The 20,075-nt window shown below is 48.6% G+C and overlaps 1 protein-coding gene across 1 annotated transcript in view; it reads left to right on the top strand.

Moving 5' to 3' along the window:
* LOC115459907 (A disintegrin and metalloproteinase with thrombospondin motifs 17-like) overlaps positions 1-20,075 on the top strand; it is a 393,810-nt gene that overhangs the window by 330,893 nt on the left and 42,842 nt on the right. The window contains exon 20 of the mRNA XM_030189734.1: positions 8,445-8,604. Within this exon, the coding sequence (XP_030045594.1) occupies positions 8,445-8,604 (160 nt within the window). The remainder of the gene's footprint in view (positions 1-8,444; positions 8,605-20,075) is intronic.

Below are 20,075 nucleotides of genomic sequence, written 5' to 3'. Positions count from 1 at the left end.
ATCCAGGTTTGCTTCTGTATTTTGAATGTTTGCTTCACCCGTTTCCTTGAAGAAACCGTAGAAATCCCAGATTCCTTAGAAAGTTAAAATAACAGTAAAACTTCTCACATGGAGGGTGTCACAAAACACCTAGCCACCTGCCTAGGGTTACCCCGCATCCACTTAGAGGGTCTATCCCCAGCACAGCTTAGGTTCGCCTGCAGCTGCCGCTTCTGCTCTACACTAGCACCCTCTTCCCACCGACTGGGTCACAACCACCTCTGGGTGAGTCTCCCGCTTTCAAATTATCCCCAGTGATTTCTAGTTTACTGGAGGCCACACTCCCAGTGGTCCCACAGTTCCCAGAAAGCACTGACAGACCCAACACACAAACCACCAGGATTTTTATCAGACAGGCAGAGGGATAAACTGAAAACAGACAGGGGTGGGCCCAGGAGGAGGAGAGAGACGCGCGACAGAAGCTGGGCGAAGGCAGGCATCAGCTTTCTTCTTGCCCGTGCAGCGCCTTCGGACAGAGGAGAGAGGCGCTGCACGGGCCCGGTAAGAGGGAGGGGGGCCCGATGGAGGAGGGGAATGGCGGCGACGACCCCAAGAGGGGCGGGGCACAGGGCGGAGGATGTCAGGAGGCGGAGCTGAGGTGAGACAGAGTAGCGAGGAAGGGAGGGGGGCAGGGGCTGCTAGAATTTTGCTTTTTCGGGGTGGGGGGAGTGGCGGAAAGTGGGGAGCAGCGGGGGGGGGGGGGGGGGCAAGGCCGCCCGTACAGGACACTCCTGATGAGCGCCCTTGCCCCCTCCCGATCCTTTTTTATTTTATTTTTTTTATGTGTTTTCTGACGTCCTTTGGACCAATCACAGCGCTTTTAGCTCTGCTAATGCGCTGGGATTGGCTCAAAGTTTGTTTATTTTTTCACTTAATGATTTTCCTGGCACAGAGCTGTCCTAACGAGAGGTCCAGACCTCTCGTTAGATTTCCTGCCTTTTTCCTGCGTAAAGGCAATCGGAAAAGGTTAGTGCATGTCGTTTCAATGGGGTTTTCACACTAATTGCTCATCTCCATTCCGTTTTCGTTAGCTGCTGGCTTCCTCGGTAAAAGCCCTTTGATGCATGCAACGGATCAAATTTTCCTCGTTGGAGAGTCATTAAAGGCTCATTTAGCTTTAGTGCATCTGCCTATCAGTCACCTCGCCCCCCTGTGGTTAGACCTGTTGGCTGCTTTGAACGGATGGCTTACCATTTCCCATGTTCCAGAAGATATGCTGATCCGGTCCGGTCCGGATCTTCCAGCCTTCCAGATTGTTTTGGGAGTTTTTTGGCGCTAAGCAGTACCCCTACCTGGTGAACTCCCTTGTGGGCTGCCTTTATTAACCACCTGGGAAAGTCTCTAGTTTGCCTTGCAACAGAGGTCCTCAGAGGAATTTCCTTTGGTGAGAGTTTGTTGCAGTGCTGCTGTGCTATTTCCTGATTGTGGCTTTGACCCTGCTTGTCTCCTGGTTTATTCTTCTGTCTGCTGCCCGCCCAGGCCCGGCTTGTTTTCTGGTTTTGTCTGCTGCTTGCTGCCTGCCTGGAACCCTGGTGTGTTTTCTGGAAGTACTGCTGTTCGCCAGCCAGCTGCTGTTCCTGCAGTTCTGCCTTCTTGCCCTGTCCGGTAAGTCCTGTCGGCTCAACTCCTGAGGAACGGCGGCTAAGTGCAGGTGAAGTTTGGGCTGAATTCCTGTCCTGCTTGCTCCAGCTTGCGTTGCCTCGGCTGCAGTCCTCGCCTGGTAGTTCCAGTCCTAAAGTTGCTGGTACCTCTGTTTTGCCTTGTCTGTGTTTGGGTGATTGCCGCTGCCGCCCTTTGGCAGTGGCCCAAGGGCTCACAAACCTCGAGGTTCCCCGAGAAGCGTGACAGCTATTCTGAGAGAAAAAGAGAAGAATCAGGCAAAAGGTGAAAGAAATATCTTTTAATTAGCTAAACAGGAAATAACATTCTTCGCTCTGAATAAGAAATTATCATACAAACTAAAGAGAGATCACTATCAAAAATCTCTAGGCAATATAAGAACAGTAATAAAGAAGATGGAAGTAGTAGCAGCAAGGAATTAGTTCTCCGTACTTAGTCTTAGAAAAGGGGAAATAAACTATATATCCCGGGGGATATGCCTCTGACTGACAGGGATGTAAGCTCTTGGGCACGGGGTATCAAGGAGTGTTGTAAGAGGAAGTACTGGGTTCAGTGATGCCATGCTGCAAAGGTTTATCAATCTCATCCTGAAGCCCCAGCCGGACATCTTCAGACAAACGTCCCTTACAACCAGAAAAGAATATTCAGGGGGAGCAGAGGAGTGCTGAAGGGCAGAAGGAAAAACGGGAGCATAAAGAGGGAGAGGGTGGGGGAAGAAAGAAGCAGGGGACAGAGAGAGAAAGCTGGGAGGTGTTTGCCCTGGAAAAGGAGCAAAGAAAGCTGGAAGCTGAATCTTCCAGGGGAGGGGAAATGGTTTAAACCAAGTTGGGGCGAGAGAGAGAGAGACAGAGAGGGAGAATGGTGGAACCTGGAGAGTGGTATGTCTGGGGAGGGTTGAGCCTGAGGAGGGAAGAAGCTGGGGGAACTGTGACAAGTCAAGTCTGCAGAATTTTAAATATTGTTCACAGAATTCCACTGGGAGTAAAGTGATCACTCAAGCTTGTTCCCTTAGCAGTTTTCAAGAAAGGAAGTACGTGTCCTCTTTGAAAATGGATGCGGAATTTAATGCAGGAGTTTACACCAATATGAAGAGAACCGGCTGGCAATGAAAGCAGATGTGATCTCTCCATCCCTCATTAGATGACCTGAGCCAGTAACTCCACAGGCTGCAGTGCCATAAATAAATGTATGTGTGGCACCTGAAACGGGAAGACTAATTCATGTTTTCTTTTACCAGCGAACGGGCTCTGTGTTCTGAACAGGTGCTTGAATTCCGTCTGCACAGCCGTTAACGTCGAGAAAAAGGACATTTGTACAAACAATAGGAGACTGCATGTAACTAACACAGATCTGAAAGTTTCAGAGGAATAATTTTGGCCTTCGTTTGAAACGAATTACGCCCCGAAGGGGAAAAACGTAAGACGTGGCTACAAAATAACTTAAAATATGTTTCATATGGAGTCCAGATTCACCAGTTGTGTTCCCCCACTGCCGATAATGACAGTCTCTTTTAAGGAGTTCTTTTATAAAGTTGGACGGAGTCCTCGAAATGTGTTACTTTCCTGTACATTTGCTTCTCGGATGAGTGAATGTTTGAGTAGCTCAGCCTGACCTACAAGTTCCTCTTTGGTGTATTTGAGTGAGAAAGCAGAGACGGGCAGTTCTAATCCGCAAGGAGGGACGTGCCCGCCTCTTGAAGTTGAAGACCAAAGTTGAGATGGGGTTCACCTGAAATCTCAGAGGTGACTGCCTGGACCATAGCAACCTCGAAGGAGGCGGGGCCTTACCTCTAATGCTGTTCATGAGCAGAGTGGTGGAATTTCAGTACAGTCCCACAGTCATGTGCTTATACCGTATATGCTCGATCTTTCCAGCAATTCTATAAACTGGAGCCTATAGATGTACCAATTGTGCGTGTAAATTACAGAATGCGTGATTGACACCACTAGAATTATGTATATAAGTGCCAGATCCTGTTCTACAACATGCATGCCAACATTGCTTGGTGTGTAAGTGTAAGCGAAGCATAAACATGAGTGGAGTGTGGGTGGGTCGTGGCTGTGTCTTGGAGATATACGCATAACTTATAGAGTACTATAGGTGACGCACACTTCAGGGCATTGTAACTGCCGTTGACTTGTTGTAACTGTTGGCACCTAACTTTAGATGTACCAGTGCCAGCTTAACCTCACCTAGATGTTTGCCGGGTTATAAATGTAATAAATAAATATTAATCCCCACCAGCTGAAGAAAATGGAGTTGCTGGCTGGGATGGCCATGAGAGGAAACACAGTTAGGGAAGGGAGGGCAAGTGAGTGCAAGGCAAAGGAAAGAAAGGAAAATGGAACGGGGGAAAGAGGAGAGGTTGACTGCAGATGGAAGGGGAATGCTGCACGGGGGAGGGCAAATAAGTACAGGGGAAAACTGCAAGGGGGAAGAGGCATGAGTACAGGGTCAGGAGAATACATAGGACAGCAGAGTGATGGGAGGGGAATAACTGCTAGAAAAAAAGGAAGTGCAGGAGAGAAGGAACAAGTGCAAATACAGGGAGACTAACTGCAAGATGGGCAGAGGGAGTATAGGGGAATGAATGCAGAGGAGGATAACTGAAAGTGAAGGGAAGTTGGATATGGGAGGAAGGGAAAGAGGTGTGAATGCAGAGAGGGAAATGGGAGTGACTACACAGGGCAAGAGGAATGAGTTCAGGAGGGGTGAACCAGGGCCACCGAGAGGGGAGCAGGGGGGACAAAATTCCCTGGGCCCGGGGCCTCCAAGGGGGCTCGGTGCCGGGGTCTCTCTCTCCTCCTGCTCCCATGCCACCGGCGCCACAGTCCCCGGTCTCACCTGTCCGCCCTCGGCTCCGTCAGCAGCCCCCCTCCGTCCGCCACAGGCCCCCTGCATTCAAATCGAGAGCGCCTCACCTCCGTGTGAAAGCGGCAGGATTGCCTCCCTTCGGGCCCGCCCTCGTCTGATGTAACTTCCTGTTTCTGCGAGGGCGGGACACAGTGAGGAGGGCCCGAAGGGAGGCAATCCTGCCGCTTTCACACGGAGGTGAGGCGCTGCCGATTTGAATGCAAGGGGCCCGGTGGCCGATGGAGGGGAGCTGTCAACGGGACTGGGGGTGGGCAGGTGGAGACCGGGGACTGCGGCGCCGGCAGCCTGAGAGTAGGAGAGAGCAGGGAGGTGACATTTAGGTCGACCTTAGAGATGGTCGTCCTTAGAAATGGTCGTCCCCGGTTTTTGGCCATAATGGAAAACCGAGGACGACCATCTCAAAAATGACCAAACCCAAGCCCTTTGGTCGTGGGAGGAGCCAGCATTTGTAGTGTACTGGTCCTCCTCACATGCCAGGACACCTAGGGGGCACAGCAATGGACTTCACAAATTTCTCCCAGGTGCATAGCTCCCTTACCTTGGGTGCTGAGCCCCCCAACCCCCCACTAAAACCCACTACTCACAACTACACCACTACCATTGCCCTTAGGGATGAAGAAGGGAACCTACATGTGGGTACAGTGGGTTTCGGGTGGGTTTTGGAGGGCTCACATTTACCACCACAAGTGTAACGGGTGGGGGATGGGCCTAGGTCGGCCTGCCTGAAGTGCACTGCACCCACTAAAAACTGCTTCAGGGACCTGCATACTGCTGTGATGGAGCTGGGTATGACATTTGAGGCTGGCATAGAGGCTGGAAAAATGTTTTTTAATTTTTTTTTTTTTTTGGGTGGGAGGGGGTTAGTGACCACTGGGGGAGTAAGGGGAGGTCATCCCCCATTCCCTCCGGTGGTCATCTGGTCAGTTCGAGCACCTGTTCAAGGCTTGGTCATGAAAAAAGAGGGACCAAGTAAAGACGACCGGATGCTCGTGAGGGATGCCCTTCCATTATTGGCCGAGGACGCCCATCTCTTAACCACGCCCCCGTCCCGCCTTTGGTACACTGCCGACACACCCCCGTGAACTTTGTCGTCCCCCGCAACAGAAAGCAGTTGAGATGCAAAAAATCAGCTTTCGATTATGCCGATTTGGGCGACCAGCGGGAGTAGGACGGCCATCTCCCGATTTGTGTCGGAAGATGGGCGCCCTTCTCTTTCAAAAATAAGCTAGATTGTAACATAGTAAATGACGGCAGATAAAGACCTGTACGGTCCATCCAGTCTGCCCAACAAGATAAACTCATTTTACATGGTATGTGATACTTTATACCCGAGTTTGATTTGTCCTTGCCTTTCTCAGGGTGCAGAGCGTAGAAGTCTGCCCAGTACTGTTCTTGTACTAAGTAGCACTATAAAAATGATAAGTAGTAGTAGTAAGTTCTGAAGCTAACGTCGAAGCCCCTTAAAATGTACACTCCAGCCCATCCATATCTATTCAGTCACAATCCGGGCGTAGACTGTAGAAGTATGCCCAGCACCGGTTTTGTTTCCCAATTACCAGTGTCACCACCTAATCTCCGTTAAGATTCCGACGATCCATTCCTTCAAAACAGGATTCCTTTGTGTTTATCCCACGCATGTTTGAGATACAAGAGTGGGCAGCCATTCCCGAGGCTGTCATTTTAGCAGAGCAGTGGCAAAGGTGCGATGTATATTTGTTCATAAATAGGCCAGATTCTATAAATGATGCCCAAAATTCAGCACTCTGATGTTTTGTAAATGGCATTTCAAGATGCGCAATTTTTATTAGAGTATTGTTGAGCGCTGAATTCGGTGCCTATCTCTCTGTGGTTCTAGGTCAGTTCCCACTCACCAATTCCCATCTGGAAAACTGCCACCGAGGACAATTAGCAGCTAACCCAATTCCCACCGCTCCAGGGAGGACAATTCCCACCCGTAACAATCATGAAGCTTCACTGTCTGAAATTTATCTCCTTCCCTTTCCCCTTCTAGATCATTGGGGGGGGGGGGGAAACGTTACCTTTAACACGCCACACCACACCAAAAAAATTAAAATAAACCAAAATCCAAAGTAATAACGAGCATAAAATATAATATATAATTATATAAACATACACAAAATACTACTAACACATCCACACCATGTAACAACACTTCTCATAAAAAGAATACGATGCATAAGAAAAAAAACACCAACAGAATACCAACACAAGAAAAAAAAACAACAAAACGTACATGCCAGTGAGAAATAGCCACTAGTCCTAGGAGGTAACTGTCCACCTTATGGAAAAGTCCTAGGAGGGAATTGGTGGGTGGGAACTAGCCAGATGCCCTCTCTGCATATCAGTATCCAGCAGCGGAACATTTCGGAGGCGCTGTTGAGTTGTTTTCACTTTTATGTGCGGCGGCGTTTGGGGACCTGTAGCCCTGCTTTTCCCCTCATAACCCCAGAGTTCTTTACGATGAGTGTTGCAACGAAGCCGCAGTCAGTGTAATCCACCCGCTGCAGGTCCCAGGCTAATCCTGTGGGAGCTGATGCAAAAAAAAGCTGTAGATTTGGGTTTGCTATCAAAGTTCAGAAGCTGACATTTATATTAAATAGGGAGAGTGGATTGGATTGATTTTATATACAGCTTTGTATAAGGTGTTAAAAAAGACTTTCAGATAATAACATATTCAGTCTAACATATCGAACTTATCAGAATCAAAGCAGTACAAATTCTAATTAAGACATTGCTGCAACAGCCACGGTTTTAAGGGTAAAAGATAAAGGGTCCTGGATTTGATATACTGACTTTCCGTGGGTACAGCCAAAGTGGTTTACATATAGAGACATTGTGCAATTCACAGTGAAGGGACCCACATATGAAAACTGTCTTCCTCGTCATTGGCAGGCAGGCGCACTGAGCCCAGGTAACTGAAGACGTTTTTTTGTGATACATACTTTGAGCTTATTAGAAAGATAAACCAGGAGACCCAAAGTAACGCTTTGAATAGCAAGCACAGTGTTTTAAAGGTAATGAGTGGCATAGCTATGGGTGGGCCTAGGTGGGCACAGGCCCACCCATTCTTGTCTCGGGCCCATCCAACAGCAGCATCTCACTCCCCTCGCCTCCACCAGCAGCCCGGTATCTGATCCCACCCTGAATCTCCCCAGTGTACCTCAGAGGTATCCTATTCCTAGCGGCCTCAGTGATTCACTACCTACACCAGCCCCCGCAGGCTTCCCTCTGCCGTGTCCCTCCTTCGCGGATGTCACTTCCTGTTTCCTCACTGGTGGGATGCGGCAGAGAGAAGATGAATCGCTGAGGCCACCTGGTTGCCTCTGAAGCACACTGATGAGATTCAAGGAGGGGACAGATGCTGGTCTTTGGGGGCGGGGGAGGACAGAGGAATGCTGAGCTAAAGGGGGGGGGGGTTGGAAGGGCCCACCCAATTTAACTGTGGGTCCACCCAAAATAGTAGGTGTGGCTACGCTGCTGGTTCAGCCACAGGGAAGCCCTTGCAATTGATGTGAATACTTCAAGTAACTATCCTAGCCGCAGTATTCTGAACCAATTGTAATCTTCTGTTGAAGTGCCTTGAATTAAAAGGTAATTCTGACATGATTTTTTTGATGGGAGAAGGTGAACAAACAGGACAGTTCTTTATCCCGTCTTCTCTCTCAGTGGTGCGGAGTAGCTCTGAACATGTAACTGGACTAGAAAAGGAGTTTACCTTTCCACATGACGTCCATAAACCAGGGATTGTGTTCTACTGAATGTGATTTATAGTGTTACTTTGTTGGCAGTCAGACCAGGTTCTGGATCAGATTAATATTTTTTGGAAATGTCAGCTCATTCATTGCCTCTTGGAATGCGTCTGAATGTCTTTTCCTGCTCTGGTTGAACAGGTGCTCCTGTTCCATGACCAGAACTATGAAATCCATTATGAATATACCATTCCCGTGAACCATTCCGCTGACCCGCAGAGCCAGCCGCAGAAGCAGCCAGAATTCTTCTACATCTGGACCCACAGCGGATGGGAGGGCTGCAGCGTGCAGTGTGGGGGAGGTAAGGCGTCTGTCTGCTTTAATGCATAAGAGAGGCAGATTCATGCCGATAAAAAACTACGCCGTTTAATGTAAGCGGTTTACAATACCATCAGTTAGAGAAAAGAAGTTGATTCAGTAGCAATTATTATAGTAAATGAAGGAATTATCACAAAGAAAGAAAGGAATGAGAAAAAAGTAAGAACATAGCATAAGAACAGCATACTGGCTCAGGACCAATGGTCCATCTAGCCCAGTTTCCTGTTTCCAACAGTGGCCAATCCAGGTCACAAGTTCCTGGCAGAAACCCAGATAGTACATACAATACAAGGGAATTTGTCTAAGCTTCTTCCTCAAGCTAACGAGGCATGATCAAAAACGATAAATATGAATGCATCGGATAAACTTTAAAACTGAGGCTATTGATCTCTTATAGCGCTAAGCTATTTCAAATCATATTCAAGGTTATACACTTGATCCGGTGAAGTGTTATATAGATCACAATTCTCAAGTATCTATATATATAAAACTCACCCTCAACGTTCTGAGGACACTGACGTCAGTGAAGCCAAGCCCTGACTTCCTTCAAAAGGTTCGAAGGTTCGTGGTGGTGAAGCCACCAAAATCGCTCCGGGCCCCGCCCTCGAGGGCGGAGCAATGGCAGAACAACCAAGGAGTTGGCAGGGGGGTGGGAAATCGCTACGGGCCCCGCCCTCGAGGGCGGAGCAATGGCAGAACAACCAAGGGGTTGGCAGGGAGGGAGGCGGGGGGGGGGGGGGGAATCGCTACGGGCCCCGCCCTCGCGTCAAACATCATGACGTTGAGGGCGGAGCAATGCCACAACAACGAAGGGGTTGGCGGAGGGGTGTTTGCCGACGAAAACCTTGCTAGCGCCCGTTTCATTTGCTCAGAAACGGGCCTCTTTACTAGTATAATATAATATACATAATTGCTAACACTCAAGTCCACTTAAATTGGGTTCCAAGAAACAAATTGAGGAGGAATTAAAAAAAAAAAAGAAAAAACAACTTGCAAACTTAATCAGCACCTAGAACAGAACAGAGAATTAAAACGACATTAAACTCCTTCAGATCTTTTTGAAGCAATGAATGATGTTAAATGTGAAGGATCCATAAAGACATATTTTAGTGAATTGTATCGTATGATGCATTTACAAGGAAATCTTAAATAAAATATTCCTCCAAGTTGGAGAACGGCAGGTTTTAACAGTAAAAATTGCTTCCGCCTTCTCTGTGTCTCTTTCGAAGTCAGGAAACAAATTTATTTTTAGGCCCAGGAATAACTTATCCCTGTTCCTAAAAAACTATCGAAAAAGCCATTGCTTATCAGGCACTAAGGCTACAATAGCCCCCGCCACCATTGCCGACATCCCCCCCCCCCCCGCCATTGCTGACACCCCCCGCCACCGCCAGCACCACCAACAACAACTTTGACCCCCTCCTGCCGACGACCCTCTCGACCCCCCCCCCCCCCCCGCCCGCCGTCACCTACCTTTGCTGGCGGGGGACCCCAACCCCCGCTAGCCGAAGTCTTCTTCCTTCATTTTGTTTCTGAGTCTGACGTCGGACTGCGATCTGCAGGGCTTCGTTCTGTTTCTGTGAGTCTGCGTCAGACTCAGAAACAAAACAAAGGAAGAAGACTTCGGCTGGCGGGGGTTGGGATCCCCCGCCAGCAAAAGTAGCAGACAGCAAAGGTGGGTTGACGGCGGGAGGGGTGGTTGAGAGGGTCGTCAGCAGGGGGGTCCAGGGCCAAATCTACCGGGGCCCAAGCCCCCATGGCCCCACAGAATCTACGCCCCTGCTTACTAATTGTAGTTCTTCCATGGCAATCTATGCAGTATGTGCAAATGTCCTTTAGCGTACGTGTACCTGAATGTAGGTCACCTTGAACTACTACTGAAAAAGGTGTGAGCAAAATCCAAATAAATAAATAAATAAACTGAAATGTCAAGACACAGAGGCTGCATTGGTAGAACACTACCTGACGATGGGGCACACACTTGATCAATCGATGTTTGTGGCTGTGGAGAAGGTGGTTCCCTTGCCCAGAGGAGGAGATATGAATGTGTTGCTATGCAACAAGGAACGCTGCTGGATATGGTTTTTTTTTTTTTAAGACTATAATGCCTAAGGGCCTTAACTGCAATTGGGATTTTTAACGTTTCAGATATCATTCCCATGCAGGTTTTTTAAGGGAAGGGACAGGGAAATGGGACTTGATATACCGCCTTTCTGAGGTTTTTGCAACTACATTCAAAGCGGTTTAGATACATTCAGGCACTTATTTTGTACCAGGGGCAATGGAGGGTTAAGTGACTTACCCAGAGTCACAAGGAGCTGCAGTGGGAATCAAACTCAGTTCCCCAGAATCAGAGTCCGCTGCACTAACCACTAGGCTACTCCTCCATTCCAGTGAATGTTCTATAATTTGTTTCATTATTTAGGTGAGGGCTTCTTCTGTTTATTCATTTTTAAGTTTCTATAGACACTAGTCTTGGTAGATCATGTGATCGACTCGTCATTATGCTGGGCAAGTCTTATTATTCCTCCAGCTTCTTAGATCTCTGCTCACAGCCTTTGGTTTCAGATGGTGTTTGCCGCACGTTTAAACCTGGAGTAAGAATTTCTACATGTCTTCAATAGTAGGTGGGTGGCATGAGCGTAAGGTTTTCCCACGTTTTCATTAATGTCAAACATCCTTTTTCCTTTTCTTTTGTTAATTTTGGCGACTTGCAGAGACCCCGAAAGCAGGTCCGTGGGACCGAAATGCCGATAGGTCTCAGTAGGTATTGGGTATCTGAAGACTGAGACAGTGTTAGGTCTGCTTGGGCAGATAAGTAATCGCTCTTTTGTTGTAAGGACTTCTGGTACCTATTTTAAAATTTACATGGAGTACATTATAATATAGAGTTGAAAGATGAAAGTTAATGCAAGTGATGGATAAGAACTAGTAGGCTCAGGAGTCAGGTTCCAAGATGGCTGCCAGCACTTAGGAAGTTAGAGGAACTCACAATCTACGATATTCAAAATGCTGAAAAGACGAGGAAGGACGGCAGTTCGAGCTTCTCAGCCACCTTCCCCATTACCTGGACCAATGGACCATTTTGTGAAGAACCCAAGACAGAGTTTGGAGATCGGGAGCGGACCCCTGAGGAGTCGGCATTATGGAGGAAGTTTCGGCTGCCACCCAGGTCAACTCCAGTCGACATCGCTGGAGGAAGCTTCATCGCCGCTGGCACGGGAGTCGACTTCTCGACGTTGTCATTGAGGACGTGGTTCCTTGGAGTCGAGATGGGCCCGATTTCGAACTGCAGTTCGCGAACTATTGTCCGACACCGAGGAGGATCCCAGATATTTCTGTTCTGAGGAGTCTTGTGGTCTTCCTTCTGATCCCACTCCTTCGTCTGAAAGGAAGCTTTCTCCCCCAGAGAGTCTTTCTTTCTCCTTCTTTGTGCAGGAAACATCTGTGGCTATTCCCTTCCCTATGGTATCTGAGGATGAGCCCAGGGCCGAGATGTTCGAGGTCCTTGACTATCCTTCACCACCTAAGGAGTCCGCCCTTCTCAGCGCCAATGTGGTCGAACCCGTTCCACCGGGGCAAGAAGGGCTGGGATTCTATTCCAGGTACTTCTTTCTGCAAAAGAAAACAGGGGGGATGCATCTCATCCTAGACCTAAGGGGCCTGAGCAAGTACCTGGTCCAAGGAGAAGTTCAGGATGCTTCCTTGGGCACCCTTCTTCCAATGATTCAGAAAAATGACTGGCTTTGATCTCTGGACTTAAAGGATGCTTATATACACATCCCGATACTGCCAGCTCACAGGCAGTCTCTTTGATTTCGTCTGGGAACGCAGCACTTTCAATATTGTGTGCTGGCTTTTGGTCTCGCGTCTGCGCCCAGGGTGTTTACCAAATGCCTGGCGGTAGTTGCAGTGTCACTATGCAGACTGAGAGTGCATGTGTTCCCTTATCTCGACGATTGGCTGGTGAAGAACACTTCAGAGGCAGGAGCTCTACAGTCCATGCAGATGACTATTCAACTCCTGGAGCTACTGGGGTTTGTCATAAATTACCCAAAGTCCCATCTTCTTCCAGTTCAGAAACTAGAATTCATAAGAGCTCTGCTGGATTCACAGATGGCTCATGCCTATCTTCCAGAGGCGAGGGCGGACAACCTTCTGTCTCTTGTTTTCTTGGCCAGAGCATCTCAGCAGATCACAGCTCGGCAGATGTTGAGACTGCTAGGCCATATAGCCTCCAGAGTCCATGTGACTCCCATGGCCCGTCTTCACATGTGATCAGCTCAATGGACCCTAGCTTCCCAGTGGTTTCAGGCTGCATGGGATCTAGAGATGCAATCCAGCAATCTATTGATTTTCACAATTCCCTTCAGTGGTGGACAGTTCGCTCGAATTTGACCTTGGGACGTCCCTTCCAAATTCCTCAGCCAAATGTAGATCGGCTTCACACTCAAGGAGCTTGGTCCCTCCAGGAATCAGGTCTTCAGATCAATCTCCTAGAGTTGCGAGCGATCTGGAACGCTCTAAAGGCTTTCAGAGATCGGCTGTCCAATCAAATTATTCAAATTCAGACAGACAATCAGGTTGCCATGTACTACATCAACAAGCAGAGGGGCACCGGATCTCGCCCCCTGTGTCGGGAAGCTGTCCAGATGTGGCTATGGGCTCGCACTCACGACATGCTTCTCCAGCCACGTATCTGGCAGGCGTAAACAACAGTCTGGCCGACAGGTTGCAACCTCACGAGTGGTCGCTCAACTCAGGCGTGGTGCGCAAGATCTTCCGAGCGTGGGGCACCCCCTCGGTGGTTCTTTTTGCCACTCAGACCAATCACAAGGTCCCTCAGTTCTGTTCCAGACTTCAGGCCCACGACAGACTAGCGTCGGATGCTTTTCTCCTTCATTGGGGGAAGGGCCTCCTGTATGCATATCCTCCCATACCTTTGGTGGGGAAGACTTTGTTGAAACTCAAGCAAGACTGCGGAACCATGATTCTGATAGCTCCTTTTTGGTTGCGTCAGATCTGGTTCCCTCTTCTTCTGGAGTTGTCCTCCGAAGAACCGTAGAGATTGGAGTGTTTTCTGACCTTCATTTCTCAGAATGAGGGGGCGCTTCTGAATCCCAACCTCCAGTCTCTGGCTCTCACGGCCTGGATGTTGAGAGCTTAGAAATTGCCTCTTTGGGTCTTTCAGAGGGTGGTCTCCTGAGTCTTGCTTGCTTCCAGGAAAGATTCCACTAAAAAGAGTTACTCTTTCAAATGGAGGAGGTTTGCCGTCTGGTGTGACAGCAAGGCCCTAACATAGTAGCATAGTAGACGACGGCAGAAAAAGACCTGCACGGTCCATTCAGTCTGCCCAACAAGATAAACTCATGTGTATACCTTACCTTGATTTGTACCTGTCTTTTTCAGGGCACAGACCGTAGAAGTCTGCCCAGCACTATCCCCTCCTCCCAACCACCAGCCCCGCCTCCCACCACTGGCTCTGGCACAGACCGTATAAGTCTGCCCAGCACTATTCCCCGCCTCCCAACCACCAGTCCCGCCTCCCACCACCGGATCTGGCACAGACCGTATAAGTCTGCCCACCACTATCTTCGCCTCCCAACCACCAACCCCTCTTCCCCCCACCGGCTCCACCACCCAATTTTGGCTAAGCTTCTGAGGATCCATTCCTTCTGCACAGGATTATTTTATGTATATCCCACACATGTTTGAATTCCGTTACTGTTTTCTTCTCCACCACCTCCCGTGGGAGGGCATTCCAAGCATCCACCACCGCTCTCTGTGAAAATACTTTCTGACATCTTTTTTGAGTCTGCCCCCCTTCAATCTCATTTCATTTCATGTCCTCTCGTTCTACCGCCTTCCCATCTCTGGAAAAGATTTGTTTGCGGATTAATACCTTTCAAATATTTGAACATCTGTATCATATCACCCCTGTTCCTCCTTTCCTCCAGGGTATACATGTTCAGGTCAGCAAGTCTCTCCTCATATGTCTTGGAACGCAAATCCCATACCATTCTCGTAGCTTTTCTTTGCACCGCTTCAATTTTTTTTACATCCTCAGCAAGGTACGGCCTCCAAAACCGAACACAATACTCCAGGTGGGGCCTCACCAACGACTTGTACAGGGGCATCAACACTTCCTTTCTTCTGCTGGTCACACCTCTCTCTATACAGCCTAGCAACCTTCTCGCTACGGCCACCGCCTTGTCACACTGTTTCGTCGCCTTCAGATCCTCGGATACTATCACCCCAAGATCCCTCTCCCCCTCAGTACATATCAGACTCTCCCCGCCTAACACATACGTCTCTCATGGGTTTCTACTCCCTAGGTGCATCACTTTGCATTTCTTCGCATTGAATTTTAATTGCCAAATGTTAGACCATTCTTCTAGCTTCCGCAGATCCTTTTCATGTTTTCCACTCCCTCCCGGGTGTCCACTCTGTTACAAATCTTAGTATCATCCGCAAATAGGCAAAGTTTACCTTCTAAACCTTCGGCAATGTCACTCACAAATATATTGAACAGAATCGGCCCCAGCATCGATCCCTGAGGCACTCCACTACTCACCTTTCCCTCCTCCGAGCGAACTCCATTTACCACCACCCTCATTCATCTGTCCGTCAACCAGTTCCTAATCCAGTTCACCACTTCGGGACTTAGATCCTCGCTCTTGTCCTACACAGACCCTGCTTGAATACCTTCTACACTTATCAGAGTTTGGTCTCAAGACCAACTCCGTAAGAGATCACCTTAGTGCAGTTAGTGCTTATCATCAACGTGTAGAGGGTAAGCCTATCTCTGGACAGCCTTTAGTTGTTCGCTTCATGAGAGGTTTGCTTTTGTCAAAGCCCCCTGTCAAACCTCCACCAATGTCATGGGATCTCAACGTCATTCTCACCCAGCTGATGAAGCCTCCTTTGAGCCACTGAATTCCTGCCATCTGAAGTATTTGACCTGGATGGTCATTTTCTTGGTGACTGTTACTTCAGCTCGTAGAGTCAGTGAGCTTCAAGTCTTGGTAGCCCATGCTCCCTATACTAAATTTCATCATAACAGAGTAGTCCTCCGTACTCACCCTAAGTTCCTGCTGAAGGTGGTGTCGGAGTTCCATCTGAACCAGTCAATTATCTTACCAACATTTTTTCCCCGTCCTCATACCCACCCTGCTGAACGTCAGTTGCATACATTGGACTGCAAGAGAGCACTAGCCTTCTATTTGGAACGGACAAGCCCCTTTAGACAGTCCGCCCAAATGTTTGTTTCTTTCGACCCCAATGGAAGGGGAGTTGCTGTCGGGAAACGCACCATTTCAAATTGGCTAGCAGATTGCATTTCCTTCACTTACGCCCAAGCTGGGCTGACTCTTGAGGGTCATGTCACGGCTCATAGTGTTCGAGCCATGGCAGCATCAGTGGTCCACTTGAAGTCAGCCACTATAGAAGAGATTTGCAAGGCTGCGACGTGGTCTTCAGTCCATACATTCACATCTCACTACTGCCTTCAGCAGGATACCCGACGCGACAGTCGGTTTGGGAGGTGGTGGAGAGGAAAACGGTAACGGAATTCAAACATGCGTGGGATAAACATAAAGGAATCCTGTTCAGAAGGAAAGGATCCTCAGGAGCTTAACCGAGATTGGATAGCAGAGCCGGTAGTGGGAGGCGGGGCTGGAGGTTGGAAGGCGGGGATAGTGCGGGGCAGACTTATACGGTCTGTGCCAGAGCCAGTGGTGGGAGGCGGGACTGGAGGTTGGGAGGCAGGGATAGCGCTGGGCAGACTTATACGGTCTGTACCAGAGCCGGTGGTGGGAGGTGGGGATAGTGCTGGGCAGACTTATACGGTCTATGCCAGAGCCGGTGGTTGGGAGGCGGGGCTAGTGCTGGGCAGACTTATACGGTCTGTGCCCTGAAGAGCACAGGTACAAATCAAAGTAGGGTATACACAAAAGTAGCACACATGAGTTGTCTTGTTGGGCAGACTGGATGGACTGTGCAGGTCTTTTTATGAGTCATCTACTATGTTACTATGTTTTGAGTGAGCCTGGGGGCTAGGGATACCCCAGTCATGAGAACAAGCAGCCTGCTTGTTCTCAGAGAAAATTAAGATACATACCTATAGCAGGTATTCTCCGAGGACAGCAGGCTGATTGTTCTCACATACCCGCCCGCTTCCCCTTTGGAGTTGTCTTTTCCTTCTTTGCTTTGTTATCGACCTACGAGACTCTCGCGCGACGGGTGGGAAGCTGATGGCCGCGCATGCGCAGTGCGCGCGCCCGCTCGAAGGCTCTAGCAAACTTTTGTTGCTAGGAAGATTTCCGATCATTGGGGCTGCCGTGGACGTCACCCAGTCTTGAGAACAATCAGCCTGCTGTCCTCGGAGAATACCTGCTACAGGTATGTATCTTCATTTTCTAGCACATCGCCAGCTAAAGTTTGCCAGCCAAATTGGGCCGCCAAAATAGCAGGCCGATCATTGGCTGGTTTAATCATAACTGGCCAGCGATTAATATTGGCTTGGCCACTTGTTTAAACTGGAGAAAAATAAACCGGATATTCATTGCCGGTCACCAATATCCAGTCTCGCAGTCTAGCACGGGAGTTAGCCAGGCCTTCCTCTCATACTCTAAATATTGGCCCAGCTGTCTTAACTTTAAGCACCAGGTTAACGAGGCAGCAGTCTAAATATTAGCTGGTGCCCCTTTAACTTCCAGGTCAGCGGACCTCCTCGGATATTCAATGCTTGGTTTAGGTCAGCCCACGACTGGAAGCAGCTTGCAAGCCACAGGGTGAATATTGATCCCTAAATTTCCAATACAGCAGAGAAAATAAACCTCAACCAGGGACACAGCCAATCACTGCCCAAGCAAGACTGACCAGTAATTCGACTCTGGGTGGACCAGATGGTCTTTTGGTAGCGGTAGTAACAAATAAAAAACAATTTCTGTTAATGATGCACTTAGGGAATAGAAATCCACGGGAGACGTATGTGTTAGGCGGGGAGAGTCTGATAGGTACGGGCGGAGAGAAGGATCTTGGGGTGATAGTATCTGAGGATTTGAAGGCGACGAAACAGTGTGACAAGGCGGTGGCAGTAGCTAGAAGGTTGTTAGGCTGTATAAAGAGAGGTGTGACCAGCAGAAGAAAGGGGGTGTTGATGCCCCTGTATAAGTCATTGGTGAGGCCCCACCTGGAGTATTGTGTTCAGTTTTGGAGGCCGTATCTTGTTAAGGATGTAAAAAGAATTGAAGCGGTGCAAAGAAAAGCTACGAGAATGGTATGGGATTTGCGTTACAAGACGTATGAGGAGAGACTTGCTGAACTAAACATGTATACTCTGGAGGAAAGGAGAAACAGGGGTGCTATGATACAGACGTTCAAATATTTGAAAGGTATTAATCCGCAAACGAACCTTTTCCGGAGACGGGAAGATGGTAGAACGAGAGGACATGAAATGAGATTGAAGGGGGGGCAGACTCAAGAAAAATGTCAGGAAGTATTTTTTCACGGAGAGAGTAGTGGATGCTTGGAATGCCCTCCCACGGGAGGTGGTGGAAATGAAAACGGTAACGGAATTCAAACATGCGTGGGATAAGCATAAAGGAATCCTGTGCCGAAGGAATGGATCCTCAGGAGCTTAGTCAGGATCGGGAGGTGGGGCTGGTGGTTGGGAGGCGGGGATAGTACTGGGCAGACTTATATGGTCTGTGCCAGAGCCGGTGGTGGGAAGCGGGACTGGTGGTTGGGAGCATAGGAGCCAACTTTTCAAAATTATTGGGGGTGCTAAGCCCAATGGAAATGACCTCTCCCTGGACACATACAAGGAATTTTCTCAATATTGGGGGTGCTCAAGCACCTACAGCACCCACAGAGTCGGCTCCAATGGTTGGGAGGTGGGGATAGTGCTGGGCAGACTTGTACGGTCTGTGCCAGAGCCGGTGTTTGGAGGCAGGGCTGGTGGTTGGGAGGCGAGGATACTGCTGGGCAGACTTATACGGTCTGTGCCAGAGCCGGTGGTTGGGAGGCGGGGCTGGTGGTTGGGAGGCGGGGATAGTGCTGGGCAGACTTATACGGTCTGTGCCCTGAAGAGCACAGGTACAAATCAAGGTAGGGTATACACAAAAAGTAGCAAATATGATTTATCTTGTTGGGCAGACTGGATGGACCGTGCAGGTCTTTTTCTGCCGTCATCTACTATGTTACTATGTTACTATGACAGAGCTCCATCAATGTAAATAGCACATTCTGAAAGGCAAATCTACGTATGAAATTTAATTTAATACAGTGTCTTATAATCCGCAGCTTTCAGCTAAAGACTGTATAGAGTGAAGTCCAAACAGTATTAGCACAGGTACAAGATACAACGTGAATCATATCAACCAAACAATATACCCCTCCCCCTCCAACTTCCACCATCTTAACCCTCAGAATATGAAGAAAAATCAGTTGTTTCTGAAAAGTTGTATAATCTCTACCCACCTTAAAGTCCTCAGGAAATTTATTCCAGAACCCTGGCACCGCAGCAGAAAAACAAGCAGCCTGAGTCCACTGTAAACCCCCTTGTGGAGGGGTAATGCCAAATTAGTACCACTGCTGGATCTCAACATACACGCAGGTTGATAGGGCTGCAATAGGGTCTTCGAACGCTGAGCTCCTTTACCATGAAGCACCCTAAACAGCAAACAACTTAAAATTCATCCGAAACGCATCTGGTAACGAATGGAAAGCATAGAACGAAGATGTAACATGATCCCGCATCTTCCATAAAAGTAATCAAATGTGTCACCACATTCTGAACACATGGTAGATTTTTAAATTTAAATTGTGTTTCCTTAGCACTTTTCACTAAAATACAGTTGTGTGACTTGCTTAAAATCACAGAACATAGTGGGAGATTGGATTAGAACCTGCATCTTCAAGCCACAAATACATTCACTGAAATCACAGTATACACAGTATCCAGAAATAATGGGACCCCCAACATTTTCCAGATAACCCCAAAATGTCCTACTGCAACGGGAAACTTCTGCCTGAAATTTGAAATAGTTCTGAGTTCTTTATTTTCCGACAGGATGGAGCCTCCAGTTTGTCGAGCTTGAGCTCTTAATTAACGAAACTCTAGAATTCATTGAGCCAACAGCTCAGTGGTGTTCAAGACTCCTTGAATATGTCAAGGTCGAAGGAGGACACTTTGAACAGAAATTGTGAATTAACTTAAGGGGCCCTTTACTAAGCCACGGCAAAAAGTGGTCTGCGGCAGTGCCAGCACGTCTTTTGGGTGTGTGCTGAGCCAGTTTTTGCCGTTTCCTGGAAAAGTGCCCTTTTTTAAGCAGTGGTGTAGCTACGTGGGGCCACGGGGGACTGGGCCCCCGTAGATTTGGCCCTGGACCCCCCTGCCGATGACCCTCTCGATCCCCCTCCCGCCGCCGCTGTCGCCTACCTTTGCTGGCG

Source organism: Microcaecilia unicolor, chromosome 1 (genome assembly GCF_901765095.1).
Source record: "Microcaecilia unicolor chromosome 1, aMicUni1.1, whole genome shotgun sequence".
In the NCBI taxonomy this organism is placed as follows: domain Eukaryota; kingdom Metazoa; phylum Chordata; class Amphibia; order Gymnophiona; family Siphonopidae; genus Microcaecilia; species Microcaecilia unicolor.
The sequence above is the reverse complement of the archived record's forward strand: the minus strand, read 5'-3'. Positions and strand labels throughout refer to the sequence as shown.